Source organism: Boleophthalmus pectinirostris, unplaced genomic scaffold (genome assembly GCF_026225935.1).
Source record: "Boleophthalmus pectinirostris isolate CB_2022bp ecotype Guang Dong unplaced genomic scaffold, ASM2622593v1 HiC_scaffold_20, whole genome shotgun sequence".
NCBI classification, from domain to species: Eukaryota; Metazoa; Chordata; class Actinopteri; order Gobiiformes; family Gobiidae; genus Boleophthalmus; species Boleophthalmus pectinirostris.
In genome coordinates, this window is record NW_026571153.1 from 5,201,713 (window position 1) to 5,226,989 (window position 25,277).

At 38.4% G+C, this 25,277-nt stretch overlaps 1 protein-coding gene across 1 annotated transcript in view; it reads right to left on the reverse strand.

Annotated features, from left to right (window-relative positions):
* Positions 1–25,277, reverse strand: part of nrxn2b (neurexin 2b) — a 1,850,542-nt gene that overhangs the window by 833,774 nt on the left and 991,491 nt on the right. Inside the window, exon 16 of the mRNA XM_055156806.1 lies at positions 7,710–7,829. Coding sequence (XP_055012781.1) covers positions 7,710–7,829 — 120 coding nt within the window. The remainder of the gene's footprint in view (positions 1–7,709; positions 7,830–25,277) is intronic.

Below are 25,277 nucleotides of genomic sequence, written 5' to 3' on the forward strand. Positions count from 1 at the left end.
TATTTTTAGTCTGACTTCATCTACAAAGCTCAAAATGCTCCGTTCTACTTCGTGACATCATTTAGTTTAGCATTAGGTTTCAAGTTAACAGCTCTTTTTACCTTTAGTTTCGTAGCGATTGGTCAATTCCAGGGCTGAAATTGAGTTTAAAAACACCGAAGTCATCCTAATAAATATGCAGGTTTTGTCTGTTAAACGTGTGAATGAAACAAAACACAACTCCAGGTCTGTGTGCGATGAGGAAATATTATAACACAGCTCAGGAAATGGTGTAATATTGGCCCTTTTTTAATATTCCTGGGCACGCAACAAAAAATTCTGAAAAATTCTGACATCTCTTTGATCCAATTTGAAATATCACATTCTTTCTAAGCGTATTCGGTATGCCAGCCTTTCAAAGTAAACCCACACTGCATAATGAAGGCGAGAGCAAGGAGCAGACTTAACAAGCAGCAACTGGTCTTACAGTAGATCTTACATAAAACACCCAATCAATCTCAACTTTAGTCAACGGAATCCTTGAGACTTCCTTTCCAGATCAATTCCGCGCAGATGCGGCGGCATAAACAAGGACTTTACCGACTCAAAGTGCGGCTCGGAAAGATGCTGCTACGTTGCTGGATATAACTTACTAACTTTGATCAAACTGCTGCTTGTAAAGTCCGCTCCTCGACTCATTTTTTTTTATAACACACTTGTATTCGAGCCAAACACACACATCCAGACGACACAACCTTCATCCTATCATCTTCAAAACTTCACTCACTACTTTCTCTAACTCCGCTATATTCACTAGGCTGACCAGACGTCCCTATTTACCCGTGACAGTCCCAGTTTTGAGCCCTGTGTCCCCAAGTCCCAGCAGATTTATCCAAAACCCAGCAGATTTGTCCCAGTTTTACGCAAGAAATTCCCAGGTGTCCCTATTTTGGACCAATCTGATCCCTGTCGACATTAAACAAAGGCATGCATTGTCATTTGTTGAGGTAAAATACAGAAAAGCGGCTTAAAAATGAGCAAAAATGTGACTATACTGACTCACGTTAGTGCCAAATGCATGACAATTTTTACAGTCTTATTATTACCAACCAACACCAACCCAAACCAGGGATGTCCCAGTTTTTTATTTTGAAAATCTGGTCACACTTATAGATCTTTTTCACAATGCCCTTAAGTGCCGTAGGGTAAACATCTCTCCAGGTTAATGCTTTTCTATGTTAAAATATCTGTGGAAATGTCTGGCGTATTTTCCACCAGCTTCATAAATCTGCCCCATCACCAAATCTTCATCCAACAAGGTCCACAAAGAATAAACATGAAGAATTTATCCACAACTGTCAAGGTAAGAAAACGTAAAGGCGAACAATGACGGCGCATTAGTGACCTACTGAGCAAAACTAACGTTATGGTCATGAATAAAACAGACGAAACTTATTAACTCAGACTGATTCTTGAAATAAAATTAAAAACTTTGTGCAGTTTAAATGCGAGACATGTAATCTGTGGACATCTGTAGCATTCAAACTGCATGAATCTCTCTATGTTAATATGAAAAATTGATGAGATCGATTTATTATTTTAATTCTACAGTCAATCTGAGTTAACAAGATACTTATTAATGAATGACTTATTACTTCTGTTTTATTCATGACCATAACGTTTTGTTCAGTAGTTCACTAATGCTAGTTGTTGTTCGCATTTACCTTTTCGTCTTTCTTCCCTTGATAGTTGTGGATAAATTCTTCAAGGACAGAATATGTCCTTTGTGGACTTTGTTGGTTGAAGATTTGGTGATGGAACAGATTTATGAAGCTGGTGGGAAATACGCGAGACATTCCCACAGATATTTTGCCATAGAAAAGCGTTAACCGGGAGTGATGTTTACATTTACGTTCAAGTTACTTTCAACTTATGTTTAAGTTACGATTAAGTTTTAAGTTTACCCTACATCACTGAAATTACGGTTGTTTTGAAAAAGGTCTATATTCGCAAGACTCTGTTCCCTACCCGTGCTACTTCTTACTTTCATTTTTTTTCCCACACTCCCGTTTCAAAGCTTATCTCGGCATGCCTGTCACGCCAGCGTTGTGCAGTTATTATCACGGAAGTCAACCCTGAGCTAAAAGTACACCGCGCTAATCACCTGTACTGTCAAACCCGAGTCAAATTCCGTCGAGCCAACACGGCAGTCAACATAACTATGCTAACGGTAGCCAGATACCGTTTTATACAACACGGGAGACGGTTAAAAAAAAAGGAAACGTCGAAGGGAGAGGAGGTGGGTTTTGGCGCCTGGCTAGCTGGGAGGTAACAAGCAAACACAGACTTATGCAAACAAGTCTATTAGCCTGTCACCCTGACGATGCCCCTGTTAAAGCTCGGAGTCTTGGGAGAATGCTAATGGGGTGGACTATATGTTGCATCTTAAACCCGGAATATACAAACTGTTGTCAAATTCTTGTACTTTCGGAGGCTTGATTCGGGTTAAAACCGGGTGACCGGACGTCGCTATTTACCCGGGACAGTCCCAGTTTTGAGCCCAGTGTCCTCTGTCCCAGTGGATTTATCCAAAACTATTGATTTGTCCCAGTTTTAAATAAAAAATGTCCCAGGTGACCCTATTTTTGACCAATCTGATCCCTGCCAACAGTAAAGAAAGACATATTGTGCTTTAGTCCATTTGTCATTTTGTTTAATCATTTTTCTAAATAAAACCAAAAACAAGAAAACGAAAAATCAACTATTTTGTTCATTATTTGTCTCCAAAACCAAAATGAACAAACACATAACAATTAGATTTTTCAGTTTTCGATTTTGTGTTTAAATGAATAATGGAAAAAACAGATAACAACTGTTTCCTGTTTCCATGACTGAAACTGTGATGCCGGACTGAACCAGGACTGAAGCAAGACTGAACCAGGACTGAATCAGAAGAACTAAACCGGGACTAAATAAGGAATAAACAGGTCTACACCAGGATTAAACCAGGACCATACCAGGACTAAACCAGGACTATACAAGGACTAAATTAGGACTAAACCAGGTCTACACCAGGACTAAACCAAGACTGAACCAGGACTAAACCAGATCTACACCAGGAGTAAACCAGGACTAAATCGGGACTAAATCAGGTCTAAACCAGGACTAATCTTAGATTTGAGAGCAAGAGAGAGAGAACCCTGAGTCCACAGAGCAAGGTGTCCGCAAAGCACGACCGGGCAATGGTTCAGTCCATATATAGTGCAAAAGTCCACCATCGTAGATTAAAATTTTTATGAGCTTTTCTGTATTTTACCTAAACAGATGTTAATGTATGCCTCTAAATATTTTTTCTGTTTTAGCGTCCAACAAAAAAGCTGATTTCAACCTCAAAGTTTATTTCAAATAACACCAATCAAAAAACAGTCCTGATGCCCATTTTAATTTTGATATTTTATTCTCTCTGGTTTATATGCCCCGGACGTTCTGCTGCTTGTCTTGCCATTTATCGCTGCTTCAACAATGACCTTCTAAGATGCGAAAGTAAATGCGTCGCTATAAAAGACGACAACATGTTGTTCACAAAATTGGAATGATTTTTCAAGTAAGTCCTTCTAGCAATAAACCACTACAGGGTATGCCCAGGTTTGACTACCCCAAATTTAAGACTTTTAAAGACCTTTTTAAGACCACTTAAATGAAAATTAAGACCAAAGTCACGCCTATTATGTGGGCGAAAAACACCAGGTCTAATTCTATATCTAGAATCTAAGGATATGTTTATATGATGACGGTCTGAACTGAAGATGCAAAAGTGGCATCACGTCTTCACTTTTCATTCCACGTTTAGACAAGTGTTTTCGGGAGGAAATCTGCATGCATACAGTGACGCAAAAGTGTGTGGAATTGGATTGGGTATGCACGTCAGGCGGCTCGGTGCTGATGCTCGTTGGTGATGTATGTGGCGTAAATGCATATGCAACCTAAGCGCATCTGACCAGAGTTTTGTGTTTTGGCAGCGTAAACGGAATTGATTGTTTAATCATTACCGCCGGCACCAAAAAACAAAATACTGTTTGCACATACTCCAAATTAGACGTTATTCACGTTACGTTATTTCATGTTGTTGTTTTTTTCCCTCCTTCCATTTCACATCGCACTGCAGCCCGATTGAGTAAACAAAAAAATAGAAATAGAAAATTTAAGACCTTTGTGAATAAAATATTGAAATATCGATATATTGTATCGTTTAATGTGATGATCCAGTATCGATATCGTGAGCTGCTGTATTGATATATCGCCAAGAGTATTTTTTGCTGTATTTTACTAAATTATTTTGTTTCAGAGCTAGTTTTGTTTCTTGTTCAGGGGAAGGAAACTTATTTATGCAACACACTTGACATTTTCACTGTTTTGATGATTAAAATGTTTGTGTTTCATATGAACTTTGCCCAAGAAGTGGTTCGACAAAGACTTTCAGTATCACAGCCATGATTTAGACATTATTTTTTATTGGACCGTATCGAATTGATTTGAAATATATCGTACTGAATTGTATCGATTGGTAAGCTCACTGTATTGAGATATGTATCGTATCGTGGCCTATGTATCGTATCGCAACTTCTGAATGATACCCAGCCCTATTGGACAACATAATTTAAGGCCTTAATATAGGAACACTAAATTTAAGACCTTTTTCAAAGACTTTTAAGACCTCGTGGCGACCCTGCGCTAAATCAGAGAGAATAAAATATCAAAATTTAAACAGGTAAACAGACCCCTCACGTATAAAAACACTAATTACCGATTCCTACAACTTAAGTCCTCAACAAAATATATGCAAACATATTCTAAAACTCCAAAACACACCGCGGCATTAGCTTCCTGTTTGCCGTGATAGCCATAAAGCCTCATATCTCCGTTTTTAAAATAAACTCCTTGCACCGTTCACTCTTTTGCGCTTCCCTTTGATGCCAGCCACTCAGCAGGTGACCGCGCGGCGACGACACGGGCCTTAAATCGCGCGCTCCTTCATTCCCAGCGGGTGTCAGCGCAGCCGCGGGGGCCCGTAGCCTTGAATCCCGTGATGCAGTGTTGGTTCTACAATCCAAGGTGTTGCTTTGACTAAATGTCGGAGGAGGGGAGCGCGGTTGTGATGGTTAAGCCTTGCCAACGTGAGTTTACTAAGAGGCTAACGGCGGTTTAAGATGACACGGTCGCCCAGAACTTTGAAACTGTTAAAAGGGCCCATATTACGCCATTTTCTGATCTATGTTATAACGTTTCCTCGTCGAAAAACACGCCTGGGGTTGTGTTTCGTTGCACTGACACATGTTTAACACACAAATTCTGCGTATTTAGTTCCCAGTGTTGGGGAGTAACAGATTACATGTACCGGAGTTACGTAATCAGAGTACAAATTATGAGTAACTGTATTTGGTTACAGTTACTGTTTCAATGAGTGGTAATTGGATTAGAGTTACTTTGTTAAAATAAATGGATTACATTGCGGTATTTTTCTATTTTCACATTTTGGGCTAGATCCCTTTTTTTTTTTCTTTTTTTTCCCAGTAATACCACTCATTCTCGGAAACTAAACCAGGTCTCAACCAGGTCTAAAACCAGGACTAAAACCAGGACTAAAACCAGGACTAAAACAGGACTAAAACCAGGCCTAAACTAGATCTAAACCAGGTCTAAACCAGGTCTAAAACCAGGATTAAAACCAGGTTTAAACCAGGACTAAAACCAGGTCTAAGCCAGAACTAAAACCAGGATTAAACCAGGGCTAAAACAGGGCTAAAACAGGACTAAAACAGGACTAAAACAGGATTTAACAGGACTAAACCATGCTGCGCTGACGTATTTTTTCCTCTTCTATCAATAATAGAAGAGGAAAAAACCCTAACCCTAATAATATTTTTAATACGGTTACATAAAGTCTGGGGTTTTTATTTTCTTTTAGCAGACAAAACATTTTATGTGAAGATTTCCTCGTCTTTGCTTCTCTACAGCAAATCAAGTAATCCAAAGTATTCAGATTACGTTACTCACTTTAAGTAATTTAATGGATTACGTTACAAACTACATTTTGGGGTGTGTAATCTGTAATCTGTAGGGGAATACATTTTAAAAGTAACCTTCCCAACACTGTTAGTTCATCTCTCATATTGAAAACACTCTGTTCGACCTTGCGATGTCACGTGGTAAGAACGTGCTCCACTGCGTTTTTAAACTCCCATTCATCTTCACCAGAATCATCTAGATATTTTTAGGAATACGAGGTCAAAATGTACACTGCAAATTTCTCTGATCTGGACAAGATTGAAAATTTTATATCAGGTTATTTATCTTGTTTTCTGGTTTATTTTCTACTTACTAGTTCTAAAACTGTTTAAATCTAGTCTATTTGTTAAAAAATAAAATTATCTTGCTGCATGGACAGATAATTTCACTACTTTTAAATCATTTTCTGATCGATTTAAGTGTTTATATCTTAAATTTTGGCCAAGCTTTTTTGCTGTGTTGCAGTTAAGTTGAAATCTACAGCTACACTGGAAAAAAACTACATCTACCTAAATTAATATGACTTAAATCAGAGGTGTCAAACTCAAATTCACAGAAAGCCAAAATTAAAAACTGGGACTAAGTCGTCGGCCAAACTAAATATTTATTGAAAAATGTCAACAGCATCTGTGTGTTTTCTTTTCTTTTGAGACATGTAATGTTTAAACTTCATCTTTTCTTCTTAAAATAAATGTTTAATAATAGTTTAACTTAAACACTGAATCCAGAACAAGAATAATATAAAATAATAACCAAATTTTTTTAAATAAATAATGTCTCTATAGTCTATCTGTAGCCGGAGGGACAGCTCTAATACATATTATTTTATCACAGGCCAAATTTGACATGTCTGACGTAATTAAGAAGAGAATTGGAATGAATTCAACCAACGTAAAATTTTTGTTTCTTATTTTAAGAGCAAAGAGTTGTTGTTTTTCTTATTTTAAGTGCAGCACGATGTATTTTCATATTTAAGTTCAAAAAGTCTTATTCCACTGGCAAATAATTTTACTTGAAATCGAGAAATCTACTCAAATCATGATAAAACTTTCTTAATTCAAGTCATCTTAATGTGGTGAGATTTTTTTTGCAGCGTACATGCATCACAAGGTGGAACAGAGCATTTTGAGTTTTGGAGATGTAGACAGAATATTAATAAAGTTACTCAAATGTGTGAATGAAACAAAACACAACTCCTGGTCTGTTTTTGAGAAGGAAACAACATTCTAACAAGGTGAATCAATTGTGCATAATGTAGGACCTTTAAGGTGAGTCCAGTGAAGGATTGTGTAACTTTTATACCAATTAAAATCATGTTGCATTAGCTTTCTTTTGCTTTTTGTCCAATTAGGAGACAAAAGAAGCATTTCAGTGTTTCTATCCATTTGAACAGCGAAGCAGACAGAAGCAACAAAAAGCCAGGAGGTTACCAAAGCATAATAGTTGGATGTTTTGTACCATTTTGAGCCATTGCAACGTTGCTGCACTAACCCAACCTTTGCTACGCATCTCCAGGCTAGTCTCTCCCAAACAAGTCCTGACTTCTGACTTCCAGCACATTTAGCGCCAAGCAATACCTTCACCTAACAAACCAAAAGCCCTTTCGAAACGCCACTCACTCACCGCCTTCAGCCGTATAGAGATATAGAGACGCGAGCACTTACGGTCGTTGCAGAAGGATCCCCCGTAGGACGTCATGGTGCAGTCGCAGGTGAAGCCCTCCCACTGTTGGAGACACACCCCCTGATGGTAGCAGGACTCCTCCGTACAGGTGGTACTTGGTCCTGCAATCAAAGAATTAACACAAAGAATGAGCAGGTGGCAATCGGTTCAGTCATTTAATTTTAGATTTTACATTGTTGAAGCTGTTTTCAATCACGGCGTAGTGAAAAGACACTGGACAGTACCACCAGTGTTATATGCAATTTCAAATTAAAGATGCACTATACAGCTTTTTCGGGTCGAGGGTGTGGTACCATGGAGATGTTATTGCGGTGCCTAGAACTATTACTATTCCATCTCAAAAAATTTAAATATGATGAAAAAAGTTCAATATTTTGTCTCTCAGTTCAGAAAGTCAAACCCATATATTACTTGTAAACATGTCTATATAAATTATGACCATCAATACCACCAGATGGCGTAGTTTTAGGTCAGATCTCTGGAAAGGCAAGTCCGCTCACAGTAAGAATCCCGCTTTTCATAATTGGTGGGAGAAATTCAGAAATCTTTTGATAGGTATGTTACCATAAAAGGGCTGTCACACCTTAACGATTGAGCCAGCGTATACCAACGCATGAAAAATTTGGCAAATACGCTGGCATATGTCAGATAAGTTATAGGTAAGTTTTGTATAAGTTATTAAAAAAACATTGATAGTTTAGCGTATGCAGCGTTTTAGGTAAATTCTGGTCCGTCGGCATACACTGACAGGGCCATAACGTTTGTACATTTAAGTTTATATTCATCTATGTATGTGCATGTATGTATGTGTATGTACACACATGTATGTGTACGTGTGTATGGACATGAAATGTAGTAATGTTTATATATGTAAAAAGAGGTGTGTGAGTATGTATGTGATGTGAGTATGTATATATATGTTTGTGTGTGTATGTCTGTATGCACACACATGTTTACGTATATGTAATGTGTATATGCATGTGTGTTACAGGTATGAATGTGTATATATGTATATGTACGTGTAATGTAATTGTAATGAATCATTATTTTCTTTGTCACAATTGTATACATGTATGTCCTACTTTTTTCCTATTGTCTTTGCATGTTGGTATAATAATAATAAATAAATAAATATACTACTACTACTACTACTACTACTACTAATAATAATAATAATAATAATAATAATGCCATTTTTGTTTAATTTTGGAGCAATAAAAACACCTGAAATCAAATAAATGCATGTTAGAGTTTAATGCCATACTGTGGAATATTCCAGGCAAAGCAATAGCATCTCCATGGAGACAAGCAGGTGATGGACATTTCACCAAAAAAAGTCACACTTTTAAATGCCCTGAATTGTTTTTGTTGATGTTTTTTTTTTCTAGATACATTAATCTGGTATTTTCCATATTTGTCAAGTGGCACATTTTATATTTGTCCTTCAGAGAAAATAAACACCTATAACTGAATAAACACATGACAGATAGAGTACGTGTAAAGCCATACTGTGGAGGATTCAGGCATCTCCATGGAGAAAAGTAGGTGGTGGGACATTTCATTAAAAAGTTTATATTGTTTCAGTGTTGTTCCAGGGTATCCCCCAGGTTTGACTACCCCAAATTTAAGACATTTTAAAGACCTTTTACAACCACTGAAATGAAAATTAAGACCAACATCGCACCCATTATGCGAGCGAAAAACACCAGATCCAATTCTAATAATGACCATTACTCACTGCCTTAAATAACAAAAAATATTTCATTATAAAATCTCATTCAGAACTCATTTATAGTCGTATGCATTGCTTGTAAATGGCCAAAAAATCATTTCTAACATTCTAACAAGACCAACTAAGTACTGTTTGCGCAGACTCCAAAACATTCATTCATGTTACGTGATTTCACATTGTTGTTGTTTTTTTTTCCTTCCTCCGTTTAAGATTGCACTGCAGCCCAGTTGAAATTTCAGACCTTTGTGAAAAAAATAAGATTTGGACAACATAATTTAATGCTTTTTAAGGCCTTAATGTTGGAACATGAAATTTAAGACATTTTTAAGACCCTTCTAGATATTACATATTTAAGGTGCAATAAGTAGCTTTTTGGTTGAAGGTCCATCACCTGCTTGTTTCTATGGACATGCCCAGAATGTTCCACAGTGTGACATTAAACAGCTCTACTTTACATTTATGCAATTTCAGGGGGTTTTATATCTCAAAAACACCAAGAAATACAAGTATTCTAACTGTGAGCGGGGTTGCTGCTCCACAGATCTAACTTATAACTTGGTCTGGTTTGGTCTCCGTGAAGATCGAAAGGTTTAATGCCATACTGCGAAACATTCCAAAGACAAAACACATAACATCTTCATGGAGAAAATCATCTCCGCCAGAAAAGCTACACAATGAACGCACTTTGAATCTTTCATTCCGTATTCAACCTTCAGAGAAAATATCACAATGTTCTTTTTATAAATTAGGATTATCCCGTCACTCGTATAATCCACGGCCATTAGCGGGATCTCAAACGTACGCCGCACATACAGTAGCGGCAGCAGCACATGAAAAAGTACATGCTATACTATTTATAGTCTCTTCCACTGACCCAGAAACTCCACCCCTGGGTAGTTGTGGCCATCACCCTCCCACACTGCTCACAGCTAAGAAAGCACTATTAGGAAAAGTGATGTCTGTGTGCTTTTAAATTTGGCTGTATGCGCCTCGGGTTCAGAACGACCCACTCACGCCGAATTAAAGCAGCCGTCCAGCACGTACGCTCCCTCGTCACCGTCTTTCCTCCAGGGCCGAGTCAGCCAAATCAAAATACATTGAACGGTGACATTATATAGGGCTAACTGGTAACTAGGCCACATACTGTACATCGAGTGGTATGGGCATGGAGAACGACTTTGTTTTCTCGGGGAAGGGAAGTAGGAAATAAAAATAAATGGAAAAAAAAGACAAAGTATTTGCATGGAAAGTGTCACTTCTTCGATGAATTTAACAATATTCACAATGTTCAGTATGTACAGTCTCAAAATTACCGTTTTATTCCGTAATTGTGTTATTGCTTTGTCTAAAATGTTTCACAGTATGGCTTTAAACCTTTCTTTCTTCATGGAGACCAAACTAGACCAAGTTACAGGTCAGATCACAGTCAGAATGTCTGTTTTTCGAGGTATTTTTGAGCTATAAAACCATTATAATTGAATAAATGTAAGGTGGAGATGTTTAATATCACACTGTGGAACATTCGAGACAGAGCAATGACATATCCATAGAAACAAGCAGGTGACGGACCACAAAAAGTTACGCTGTGCACCTTTAAGCTCCACTCTCACAAAAGTCGATCAGCTGTATTATCGATATCAGTGACTTTTTTTCTGGGGACCCATATTTTGAAAGTCACAAATCATCGCGACCCAAGTCAATAGACATTATTCTTAAATCACAAAATACAATTTTGACCATTATTGAACATTAATGAGGATGTTTTATGGTTGACTGAATGATCGTGTCTCTCTGAACAATTAGTATTATCATATTTTTGGGATTATAAGGCGCAATATTAATAATGTTGAATTCCCTCATCTATTTTCATACATAAGGCATATCGGATTATAAGGTGCATTAAGTAAAACAAACACACTACACTTCAGACTTTTTTATTTCTTGCAAGGAGGACTGAGTAATAATGTGTTTAATGCAGCTTTGAGCACATTTGTTTACGTTTTACAGAAACAAAACGTAAAACCACATGGCTAATTTGCATAAACTATAAGCACTGAAAAAACAGCTTGTTTGTTGTGCACTGATGCGGTTCTGCTTCTGTCAGACTAAAGAACACAACTCAGTGGATTATATGTGTGAAAATCGGTCTGAGGTCAATAAGCAAGACCAGAATTAATACATGAGGCGCACTGGATTACGAGGCGCACTGTAGATTTTTGAGAAACTTAAGGGATTTTAAGTGCGCCTTATAGTCCGAAAAATACAGTACTCAAGTTTTGAACAAGGAAAAACAGTAACCAGTGTTTCCCACAGAAAACTGGTTAGGCAAGGCGGTGCTGCCAAAAAAGAGAAGAGAGAAGCGGGGGTGCGCGGAGATTTATGTATATGTACATTGCAGACCTACATGCAAATTGTGACCCAAAAAATAAAAAAAAAATCTCTTGCAATCCACTCTTTGGGAAACAATGATCTAGAGCAAGAGTGGGCAATTATTTTTTCCATGGGGCCACATGAAGAAACAGAAAATATTATGAAGGGCCGGGCCAAAATGCTTAACTCAATTCTGCATTATATTAATTGTATTTCTTCATTAAAAACAGTAAATATCATTGTTTTGATGAGCTGGTCAAACTGGTAAGAGTTTATGTTATGACTAAGCAATGAAAAAGTGAGGTTGCCTTACAAAAAAAATGCAATTTAAAGATGTATTGTCTTAATTTGTCTGTGCAGCACTTCGGAAACTGTCATGTTTATAAAATGCGCTATAGAAATGAAGTGGATTGAAAAATATGTTTAAAAAAAAAAAAGCACATATGAAACTGAAGTTTGAAGTCTCATTAGCACACACATCACGGGACACACTGTTGATTCGCAAACCCAAAGTGATTTGATTAGCGTCTCTCGGAATCCTACTCTGATTCCCTTTCACATTCACTCGACGCTGGATGCCTCTGTAATCGTCGTGCGTCGCGAGCATTAGAATTTGACTCAGGTCTTAGAGGCAGCTTAGAGCGTCTGGAGCGTTCGTGTGAGTTGAGGTGCGCGCCCCCATGTACGCACGAGGATTTAGATAGTCAATTAGAAGCTTGTAGGCTGTAATATCTCTGCGGGTTTGTGGGGTTATGAAAGACTGCCTCGAGTCCAATTTGATTTTCGACTGAACAGTTGAAGGTTTAATGATACGTGCATATAATTAGTGGTATCGAATTAATGACCCTGGCAGTGTTAAGTCTGCGAATGCAAGTATTGATTCATAACGGTGTATACTTACGCCGGATTTATAATGACTGCAGGTCGGGTTTGTGCATCGAGCGGGTTATGTTCAGATTGCCTACGAAAACAGCTTTGTGTGTTTGACCGAAGCGACAAGGTATCACCCGGGTTCACGTCATAACGCACGTTTAATGACCTGATAACTGATCAAACCTGCGCCTCACCCGGACCCACATCAGGTCAGAGGTCAGTGTGGCAGGACGCATCGGTTTTAATGAGTTTCAAAGTCTAAAGGCCGCCACGCTGCAGGAGAATTTGCTCGATTTTGGCTGCGATTTGCTTCTATAATGAGATGGACTTTATTACTCATGTAAATAACCCAAAGTATAATTTGCCTTGGTTAAAACCTCTTGTGACATTTTTTAATACACGCGTCTCGGACTTCCGGTCATTGCGCAATGCATACTGGGAAGGATTTTCCAAAAAAGTGAGCATCAAACCGCCATGTTTAATTTTCCAGTGGGATGTGTCTATTGTCAAAGACGATCTTTTCAAGTTTTGTGAACCATATCACTTTTGTTCCTGGTTCTGATATTGTCATTTTAGTTTTAAGATTCGGACATCGTAATTGTGTGGTTCTTGGATCCTAACATCGGAAAACGGGCACTGGAAGTTTGCGAATTCCATAACTGCAAAAGGGATTCAGGTGTGTGTGACTGCAAACCTCTGTTCAAACTGTCTCCCTTCCCAACGGAATTGAAAAATAGGGAAAGGTGAAGGCGATCGGCAGTATTGATCCACAGGAAGGACGAAAAAGGAAACCTTTGACTGTCAAAATCATCCCGAGTTTGCGGCGAACATTTTGTATGTGGAGCGCCATGTGTCATTGTGTCCTTAGGCACGACACTTCACCCACATCGCCTAGTATGAAAGTAGAGTATGGGTGAGTGATGGTGGTGGTCGGAGGGGCTGATGGCGTAGATTGGCAGCCTCGCTTCCATCAGTCTGTCCCAGGGCAGGTGTGGCTACAGTAGTAGTTTACCACCACTGAGTGTTGAGTGAATGAATAATGAACTGTAAAGTGCTTTGGGTATCTTCAAAGGTGCTATATAAATGCAATGATTAAAAATGAATACATTTATTTCACGTCTATGTGTGTGTTTTTAGTTTATAACGGCACATTTGGAGTTCTGGGGAAATCGCATTTTTGATCCCCCTGTGTAATGTCTGCTACATGGTGAACTGACAATAAAGTTCACGTTTTACCTTTTTACTTTTACTTGTTTTAGTAGTTCATAGTCCAGATTTAGCCCCGGTCTACTCGATGCAATTTTAGTCCAAGTTTATTCACAATTTTTGATCATGTGTAGAGGAGAATGCAACCTTTGATTTACTCTGCACTAAATAAGAAATTGTTTCAGCCAGTTGGTTTGCTTAATAATCAATAACTGAATGCATTTTTTTTAAACAATATTATTTACAATACCATAATTGCACTGTAAATAAGGGTTATACTTTATAATTACTACACTCTAAACAGCCTTAATAATGTATGAAGAAAGACTTAAAGGTGCATAGTGCAACTGTTCCGGTGGAGAGTCCATTACCTGATTTTTTTTTTCATGGGAGATGTTATTGCTTTGTCTAGAATGTTCCACAGAAGAGATTAAACTTATCTGTCTCAAGTAAACAACTACAGGCTACATTACAGGTCAGATCTGTGGAGATGCAAGTTTATACACAGAGAGAGTTATTGTAGTTTTGAGCAACAGAAAAAACCATAGTGGAAGTGATTTTTTCATTCTGCACTCTTATCTTTCATTTTTGTAATTTCAATTGTATTTATGTTTTGGTTTGTTTGTATTGTGATTTTAATGTATTTCTTATTCTGTAAAGCACTTTGAATTACTTTGTGTACGAATTGTGTTATACAAATAAACTTGCCTTGCCTAATGGATAAACACTAGATAGACAGTGTTGGGGAGTAACAGATTACATGTACTGGAGTTACGTAATCAGAGTACAAATTATGAGTAACTGTATTCGGTTACAGTTACTGTTTCAGTGAGTGGTAATTGGATTACAGTTACTTTGTTGGAATAAATGGATTACATAGCGGTATTTTGCCATTTTCACATTTTGGGCTAAACCAGGACTAAAACCAGGACTAAACCAGGACTAAACCCTTTCTAAACCAGGACTAAAACCAGGACTAAACCAGGACTAAACCAGGTTTTAAACCAGGACTAAACCAGGTTTAAACCAGGACTAAACCAGGTCTTAAACAGGACTAAAACAGGACTAAACCAGGACTAAACCAGGTCTAAAACAGGTCTAAACAGGTCTAAACCAGGACTAAACCAGGTCTAAACCAGGACTAAAACAGGACTAAACCAGGACTAAACCAGGTCTAAAACAGGTCTAAACCAGGACTAAACCAGGACTAAACCAGGTCTAAAACCAGGACTAAACCATGTTTAAACCAGGACTAAACCAGGTCTAAAACAGGTCTAAACCAGGACTAAAACCAGGACTAAACCAGGTCTAAACCAGGTTTAAACCAGGACTAAACCAGGTCTAAACCAGGACTAAACCAGGACTAAACCAGGTCTAAACCAGGTTTAAACCAGGACTAAACCAGGTCTAAAACCAGGATTAAACCAGGTCTAAATCAGGACTAAACTAGGTCTAAACCAGGACTAAACTAGGTCAAAACCAAGACTAAAACAGGACTAAACCAGGATTTAACAGGACTAAACCATGCTGTGTGGACCGTGCCTCATCTTCTATCAATAATATTTTTAATATGTTTAAGTAAATCTGGGCTTTTTATTTTCTTTTATCAGACAAAACTTCTTATGTGAAGATTTCCTTGTCTTTGCTTCTCTACAGCAAATCAAGTAATCCAAAGTATTCAGATTACATTACTCACTTTAAGTAATTTAAAGGATTACGTTACAAACTACATTTTGGGGTATGTAATCTGTAGGGGAATACATTTTAAAAATAACCTTCCCAACAGTGTAGATAGATATGTTTAAAGTTATACTATGGAACATTCCAAGCAAAGCAATCACATCTCCATGGAGACGAGCAGGTGATGGACCCTCCACCAGAAAAGTTGCGTAATGCATCTTTAATTCATAATGAAAAAAAAAACTGATTAAATAATGTTTAGGCTTTTGGTTTAGGGGTATTTGGGATAGTAGTATTTACTTAAGAATGGATCATTTTTTAATAAACAATTTCATTATTGATTTGAGTTTTTCCTCATAAATTCATATCGTTATTATCAAGTGTCACTAGGTGGGTTCCAAAACTCTCAGTTAGGCAGTAAATATTCACAACATCTCAGTAAACAAAAACAAAAAATTCACATCAAATCAATTCTTTTTGCTGGCTAGGGAAGAAAATGGGCTCTACCTCTAGCAAGGAAACAATGACACAGCAGTAAACAACACAGCGCCATAATTCTTCATGTTGGTGGAGACTGCCCCGCTAATGCTCAAAGTCTACAGCTCGCGTTTACTCTTTATGTATGGCTTAGTGTGGCGTGCCGGTTAAGTGGGTAAAGTAATTATCTAGCCAGCCACTCCAATTACACGCTCCCTGATTGCTTATGCACACATGTTGAACTGCTGGAGGCTGCGGCTTTTGACCACAGACACTCACGGATCTCATGTGTGGATGCAGCCTAAAGACACAATCGCATATGTTTACGTTTAACTGAATTTAACTTATTAATTGGACCCTTGTGGAACCCCAAAAGCAAGAAGATCGACGACCTACAGACTACTGTGTTTGGTAAATGGGCCCGGTCAAGCAGAAGTAAACAGCAAGGCCAAAAATTCAAGTTAATGCATCTGATATAAAAATGTATTGAACAGATACATATGTACTCTAGTTTATGAAACTGTTGACCTTTTTTCTGTACCATTTTTGGTTCTAAAGTTACATACGTTTTAAACAGACCATGTATGAAACATGGAACAAAAATGATTTCCCAAATTTCAAAGACCTGCAAATCATCTAAATAAATGAATGTATTTCATCATATCTTGTGTTATTCCATCTTTGAACTGTTGATGAAGGTACATGATTTTTCCAAAAAAATGTATTTAAAATGATAAAAATGTGCTTGGAAGGACTGACATATTTGATAGAAATAGTTTCCTTTAATTTTGAAGTAATATTAAAGTATTCGGAAGAAAAAAGCGACAAATAATGTAAAATCATGCATCTTCTACTTGTTTGCACAATTTTCCCTCCGTTACTTTTCCCTCCGTTACCATGACCTTTCTTAATAAAAAATCTCATGACTCAAAAAGTAAGAGGTTTTTCAACCTAATCTTGTACCATATGGTAGAAAACTATATGAAGCAAATATTCAAACCAGTTTGTTAAGGATATGTAAGTGAGAACCGCTGGTTATCACTGTTTGGATTTATTGCCCAAAAAGTGCTGCATATTTCATTCCCTCCGTTTTTTTGTCAACAACTTGAAAGAATCTCACAGGTTTAACTTGACCCTGTTGGAGTGTAACTCTTTCCTACATTCTGATACTTTACTTATTTCAATAGTCCCTCTAGTTTCTGAATAAGAGACATTTGAATGTCAAAAATCTGCCCCTGTTTCTCTCCGTTACCGCTTGACCGGACCCAAATACAATACGAGTATGTGTACCAGCTAAAAATAATATTGCGAGTATTTGGTATTAGGTTCTTTTTTCAGACCAAGGGTTTATTTTCGGTCTTCCTCAGAGTGGTCACGGGATGTTGCTGTCACGTGTTCGCTCAGATGATTTAAACAGGTACGGGTTTTGGCGCCGTTTTCCTACCGGTGGAAGCAGGACGACAGCGCCACCTGCAGTCCGACTTCCTCAGGACAGTACTGCGCTACAAAGGCAGAACACCGTAATGTTTTGTTTTGTATGTGAGAGCTCCTTTATCATGTGAATAAATATTGTGAAAGATACTGAGCTCTAAATTGACCTTTGACCCTTATTTGTCAGTTCCTGTTCTCTGCCTTTGTATTGTGAGACAAAAATAAGTCGTGTAAAGACAAAAGGCAGGAACATTGTATGTTTTGTTTGTGATTTAGTTCATAAATATATTTTATTTAAAATCCAACCTCTAGAACTACTACAACATTAACTACTATTACTACAACAACTACTAGAACTACTACTACTACAACTACTAGAAACTACTACTACAACTACTAGAACTACTACAACTACTACTAGAACTACAACAACTACTACTACTACTAGAACTACTACTACTACAACTACTACAACTACACTACTACAACTACTACTACTACTACTACTACTACAACTACTAGAACTACTACAACAACTACTAGAACTACAACAACTACTACTACTACTAGAACTACTACAACAACTACTACAACTACTACTACTACTACTACTACAACAACTACTAGAACTACTACAACTACTACTAGAACTACAACTACTACTACTACTACTACTAGAACTACTACAACAACTACTACAACTACTACTACTACCACTACTAGAACTACTACAACAACTACTAGAACTACTACTACTACTACTAGAACTACTACTGCTAACAACTACTACAACTACTACTACTACTACTACTACAACTACTAGAACTACTACTACTAGAACTACAACAACTACTACTACTACAACAACTACTACAACTACTACTAACTACTACTACTACTACTACTACTACTACAACTACTAGAACTACTACTACTACTACTACAAACTACTACTACTAGAACTACTAGAACTACAACAACTACTAGAACTACAACAACTACTACTACTACGAACTACTACAACAACTACTACAACTACTACTACTACTACTACTACAACTACTAGAACTACTACAACTACTACTAGAACTACAACAACTACTAGAACTACTACAACTACTACAACTACTAACTACTACAACTACTAGAACTACAACAACTAACTACTAGAACTACTACTACTAACTACAACAACTACTACTACAACTAGAACTACAACAACTACTAGAACTACTACAACTACTACAACTACTAACTACTAGAACTACAACAACTACTACTACTACTACTACTACTACAGAACTACTACTACTACTACTAGAACTACAACAGCTACAACTAGTACTACTAGAACTTCAACTACTAGAACTATAACAACAACTACATCTAGTACTACTAGAACTACTACAACAACAACTACTAGAACTACAACAACAACTACAACAACTACTACTACTACTACTACTACTAGGTTCAGCATTTGTATATTTTCTTTTTGGATAAATCTTAAGAAAAAATTAAAATACAAAAAACAAAGTGCCTCTTGCCTCTCAGCTCGTTGTATGTCATCCTCACATTTTGTAATGTGAGTCACCAGCAGTGGGTGCAGGTTTATCAATGAACCAAACTCTTAACTGTAATAGATTTTAAGATCCCTGCTACACCCTTAATTAGGCCATTACCTTGTTGTTGTACTTCTAATTTCACCCAAACTTGTGATTTACTCTTGCACGACGAATATGAGTCAGGGAAGAAGTAATTGAAGTTGTAGGTGGTTGATTTTGCCGATCGCGTGACGCCAATAAAACAGCCGAACACTAAACAATAGTTCTCGTAACCCCACGCGTTCCCGTTATAATTCTCACTTTAAGGTGTTCGGCACGTGGCTGAAACTCGGAGAAATTGGAAGTGGAAATTGAAATGTGTGCGAGCTGTCGTGTCACGCCGGTGGTGGGGATCCTCATTAAAATCTCAATTAAACACAAACATTTTTCAGAAGAAGAGCTCATCGGGAGCCAGACTAATTTGTCTCCGCGTAGATAAGCAGGGATCTCACTGTGCCATTTACAAATGTCCCAATTAAGACCAGACCCCCTACCTCAGCCATTCTGTACTCCACAAACACGTTCAAAATCGAGCAATGGAGTGCGAAGCCTTGAAGGTGTGCCGTGTAACGTTTTTGGTAGATCTTGTCTCTATGGAAATGTTCAAGGTCCTGCAGCAGATTTTTATTTTTCATATATTTAAGCAAAATTCTTCTTGCTCTGGGTCAGATATGTTGTGTAAGTAGCTCTTGAGAGATCTGAATCTACTTCGAAAGCATTTTATTGTCAGAAAATTAAGAAGTGCGCGTTAGGATGCTAGTTGTTGTTAACTTTGTGCATGTTTTTTAGAGCGATTTTGATTTTTCTGCAGTGATTAATTGCATAAAGTAAGAGAAGAATAGCTTTAGACCACTGCAAACTGTCATGAACTAGTTTTGCATTTTACGTTTTTCAAGACAGTAAAAATCAGGTACAGTGGCTTTAATGCTTTGCTCAGAATTTTCCACAGTATGGCATTAAAACGATCTCTGGCCAAGTTATAGGTCAGATCAGTGGAACCTGCGCACAGTTAGAACCTCAAATTTAATAAATCCGTGATAAATAAGTAATGACATAATGCCAAACATTTCAGGAACGTCACCATGGAGATTACCAGCTGAAGGACCGTCCATCAATAAAGTTGCATAGTGGATCTTTAAAGGTGCCCTGTGTAACTTTTCTGCCACCTGCTTATCTCCATGGATGTGATTTCTGTTCAGTTCCAGAGGAGGTGGCTACATCCACACGACAACGCTCCTGGATTTTTATTTATTCATTTTTTTGCAGGCTGAAAAAAAATTGCGTCTACACATGTGTCGGATCAATAAACTGATATTACTAGTTCTGTATTCTAATGTTCACATCGTGGGTGTAATGTTTACGTGGTGGTTGTCATGGGGGTGCTCTACACTTTATGCAGTTGTAAAATACTATGCTGTCTGTATGATGCTCTAACGTAATTTTGTTGTTATTTTATATGACAATGACAATAAAGGAACTTGAACTTAAATATTCACGTTCACACGACAATGGAGCACTGAGTGAAAATGATGTAGTACATCTGCCATAAAGTCCTTCCTCCTCTTGTTGCGGACAACAAACAACAAACAAGCATGATGTCATCGTTTTCCAAAAGCTGTGGTTTGCTTGTCCACATGAAAACTCAGTGCCGGTGTTCTCAGATTTCTCCACTCTGGAACCCGTTTAAAAAAAAACAAAAAAAAACATTTTCTCCCAACAGAAACGCCAGCTCCGTGTGGACGAATGGCCAAAACGAATAAGAACTTCATCGTTTTGACCAAAAAATGTTGTCGTGTGGACACCATCACCTATTTCTATAAAGACAAGCAGTGACGCCACAAAGTTACAGATCAGATCTGTGAAGAGGCACCTCTGCCAGTAAAAATAAAATGCATGTATTGCCATCTTTTTTGCTACTTACTTAGAATTTATTATTACCATTTACATTTTTTCTCTTTGTTATTGTGTGAGCTGCTGTGTCCAAATAATTTCCCTTGTGGCTCAATAAGGTTTGTTTAAGTCTAAATATTGCATTGCACATTAAAACTACATGCATGTATTTTATTAAATCCAAATCCACTTTATTTATTTAAACAAAGCAGTTTCCAAAGTGCTACACAGAGATAAAATGGAGACAACAAAAAGATAAATTGCTAAAATTTGGTCCTAAAAGAATAAAACCAGTAAAAGCAAATAAAAACAAAACCATAAAAATCGTAAAACAGCAGTAAATAAATAAAATAAATAAAAAAGACAGAGGACCACGCAACTCACGCGGTGTTAAAAGCCAGAGAATAAAAGCGGGTTTTAAGACGAGACTTAAAACGCTGAACTGTGGGGGCTGTCCGGACGTGGAGGGGACGTTAGCAATAAAAACACTGGTAATTGCATAAATAAAAGCTTTTTAAGATCAATGCCATGTACTTTGAAACTCTAAGGAAAGCGATCTCCATGGAGACGAGCACAGTCACGGAAAAAAAAACCTTTACACAAGCACGACGTGATTAAACCAAAGATAAGCACGATCTGACTTTACAGCCAAGAGGTCGGGGCGTATCCAAAGTCATTCTCTAAACATGGTAATTGTCATATTAATTACTCACCAATAAAAGCTACCCCTTAAGGAGCTAATTAGCCATTTTAGCATAATTAATACCCGAGTCACGCGATCACATCTCGTCCTGCTCGCCGCGTTGATTGGAGACGGAGTACCTGGCTGGGAAAGCTGTTCGGGAAGGGCCTAGGGTTTGTCGATGCATTAAACTCCATCTGTCGTGTTAGATTCAAATGTTGACTAAATTTGGCGCATTGAGCCAGCAAAGCCCGCGGTGCACTGTAAAAATACATTGTCACCTGTGTCTATATAAAGCAGCTGGATTATACGGGGGACACCTGCTAACACAGAAGGCCAAGAGGAGGCTTAAGTGTACAGTTAAGCACCTGGGAGAGATTTTGGGGGCTGGGAAATGAATGAATCGAGTACTCATTGCGTTAAAGTGTAGAGATTAGCAAAAGTAAAAGAACATGGCTGATAAGGTTGAATTAAAAGTACGGGATTGAACTTTTTGGAGGAGACAATTACGTTTCTGTCCAGCGACTAGGTCAGGAACCAGAATACACTAGACCAGTGGTGCTCACACTTTTTCAGCATGTGAGCTACTTACAAAATGACCAAGTCATAAAGATCTACCTAATACAAAGCCAAGCAAACTGCACTGAAACACTCTGTGCCCCTTTTTTGGACCCTCACCCACAGTTTGAGAACCCCTTCTTTAAGAGAACTTCCTCTGGCACTTTACACAAAACTGTGAAAAAAGTGAAGGAAGATTTTTAAACCTGTTTTTTAAAGTTCCAAACTAGATTTTTACCAGCCACTGCATGTTTACCAAACGCACATCGTGACAAACACAGATGAATTTGTGCACTTTTGTTAGGCAAACTTCAGCCAAATGTGGCAGTAGGTCTGTTCTGTAGATCTGCTCTGTGCTGTAGACCTGCTTTGTGCCAACACTGGAACACAAATTTAGATTAGTTTTTGCTTCACGTTTCGTCTTGCTCTTCTAATCAGCGCACTGTGGGAGGGGCTTGTGTTCGCTGTACGCAGGAAGGAGCGAGAGCGTGAAAAGGCGAGGGGCGGCGTGCTGACGTGAGGCAGATGGACAGGTAGGATGTTTAGGAAGTTGAACCTGCCCTGTGATGCACGCTGGTACACGAGGGCACACGCTGTCGCAGACGAGCCGTGCATAGGGAGCGTGTGTGTTTGTGATGCGCCGTAGAGTCTCCGCGGGTTTCAAATGAGCGCACAGGCTGCACTGTGACGCCCCACACGCTCCTGCACCCGCTACAAGTTTATTGCCAACAGCAACAGCCGTAATGAAATATGATCGCACTTGTTGAGCGTCAGACCTCGAGTGAAAGACAAAACCGAGTCCAAACGCGATCGAGTCCGAGATGAGACACGGCGATCTACCCACACGACCTTGGCGATCGAGTGGTAGATCGTGATCGACGTATTGGACACCCCTGCACTAGGCGGTTCACAAAAAACAAAAAACAAAGTGCGAGTTCAGGCTACAGCCAGTCTGCAAATAGTCATATATTCTGTGTTGGCAACGACTCCCGAGATCAAGGATTTAAAGCCATAACAAAGAAAATGTTAAGTGAATTTTATCAAGGGGAAAAACGTTATTGCTCTTCTTCTTACAGGATTTGGAGTATTACATACGTCATGACGAAATAGCTGCGACTAGTTAAATGAAAAAAAGTACCCGCCTACTGTCGAGCGAACGAATTCCAACACTACAAGGTCAGATGGTTTCTACGAAGTGAAACCGGCTGATGACTCAGGGTATGTCACCAGCAGGATTCCATGGAAATAGAAACTTAAAACAATACTTCAGAATATTTTTACTGGATGTAGATGTGTTTCATATCATACTGTGAACAATTAGAACCAAATTAACAATATTCCATGGAAAGAGACAGGAAGAGGCCATATTCAGCCAAAATGAGAATGAAGTTTATGGAAAGACAAGCCCGCTAACAGTAACCTGGAATTCACACCAAGAGCATCAGCCCCACATAACGTAGGCAGATGTATGTGTTTGTAACAGCTTCAATCAACACCAGAGGCAACAGAGCTGCTCCTGTGACATCAGCCTCTGTGGATTCTCACGTTTAAACACTAAACTTTTTACATTAAGTATTCATTGTTGATTGGATGAATTTAGTTTAAAATCACAAAATAAACGTAGACAAGATGTTTTGCAGTGATAAAAAGCCATATCTGAGGTGCTGCGTTGATGAAGCTACTCACCTTTTCACATCGGTTGTTTACACCACGCGTCTTTTCCTTCAGAACTTGTTCTTGTGAAGTTTGTCTGATGTCGTACAGTGTTTTATATTTATCCTCCACAGCTGTAAACTTTCCCTTGTCCATCACTAGTCATTCCCCGAGCTCCTGATGCAACGCATGGTGTTTACGCGACTGTAGTGGTTTTAGAGAATTTTGAAAAGGCATCGGAATGCCCATTTAATGTCTTTCCCCTGATAAAAAGCCTGGAGACGCTTCGTTGACACAGCAAAATTAGAACTCCAACCTATTTTGAGCAGCGGCCACTGGACGTGCATATGACACTGCTGGTGTAAACTGTCCAACTAGTTAAAATGGAAAGCGATACCTGCGTGTGCTGTGCTGCTGCGCTTATGTGCTGTGAGGCTTTGGTGTAAATTTGGGGTAAGGATGAATGTTTCACTATGTCTTTCAGTCTTTTCATGTCTTTTTTTGCTAAAATGTTACACACGGTGGCTTTAACTGAACTATCCTAGGTTTCTGAACCACCCATTGATTTGCTTTTGAGTGTGAACTGTCTATTGAACTGCAACCTGTCCATTTGACTACCCTAAGGTGTGAACTGTCCATTGAACTACCCCAACAGCCCACTGAACTACCCTAGGGTGTGAACTGTCTATTTAACTGTCAATCGAAATGACATAGCAAGCCATACCCTTGTCAGGATTCCTGTTTTTTTTCCCTTGTTCCGTCTTCCCCTCCCCTTTGTGTTTGTGTGTCTGGAGCTGGGCAAAGAATCTGGCACCTCCCTCACCTCTGGTTCCACCCACCACTCACCTGCAGATCATTCGCCAACCAACCTACAGACCTCTACAGCATTAAAGACGAGTTCAATCATCCACACCTCGCCAGATCAACAGTTTATCCTACACGGTACAACTTTTGGCTACAGTTTTGTGTTTCGAGTTTTTGCCTGTTCCCAAGTTTTAGTTTGCCTTTTTTCTTGTTTTTCCTCAGACCCGGTTTTTGAACCCTGCCACCTTGGACTTTCGCCCCAATCTCCGACCCAACTCCCAGCAACCTGCACATTTTTGTTATGAATAAATCCTGTAAATTTTTGTAGTATTTGTGTGCCTCATTTGATCCTGCAGTCTTTACAACAACTCTACATTTTATTTTTTATTTAACTTTAACTCTTACTTAGAAAAAATGGTCTTCCCTACTGTAAAAGAGAAAAAAAAGACTTGATCTTAAATTTAGAATATTTATCAAGATCTGGTTTCAAAATAACTTCGCTTGGACGAAAAATAATGCAATACTAACCCCACTGGCAAATAAATTAACAAGCCATAAACACAGCATATATTCAAATTAATTTGGACAT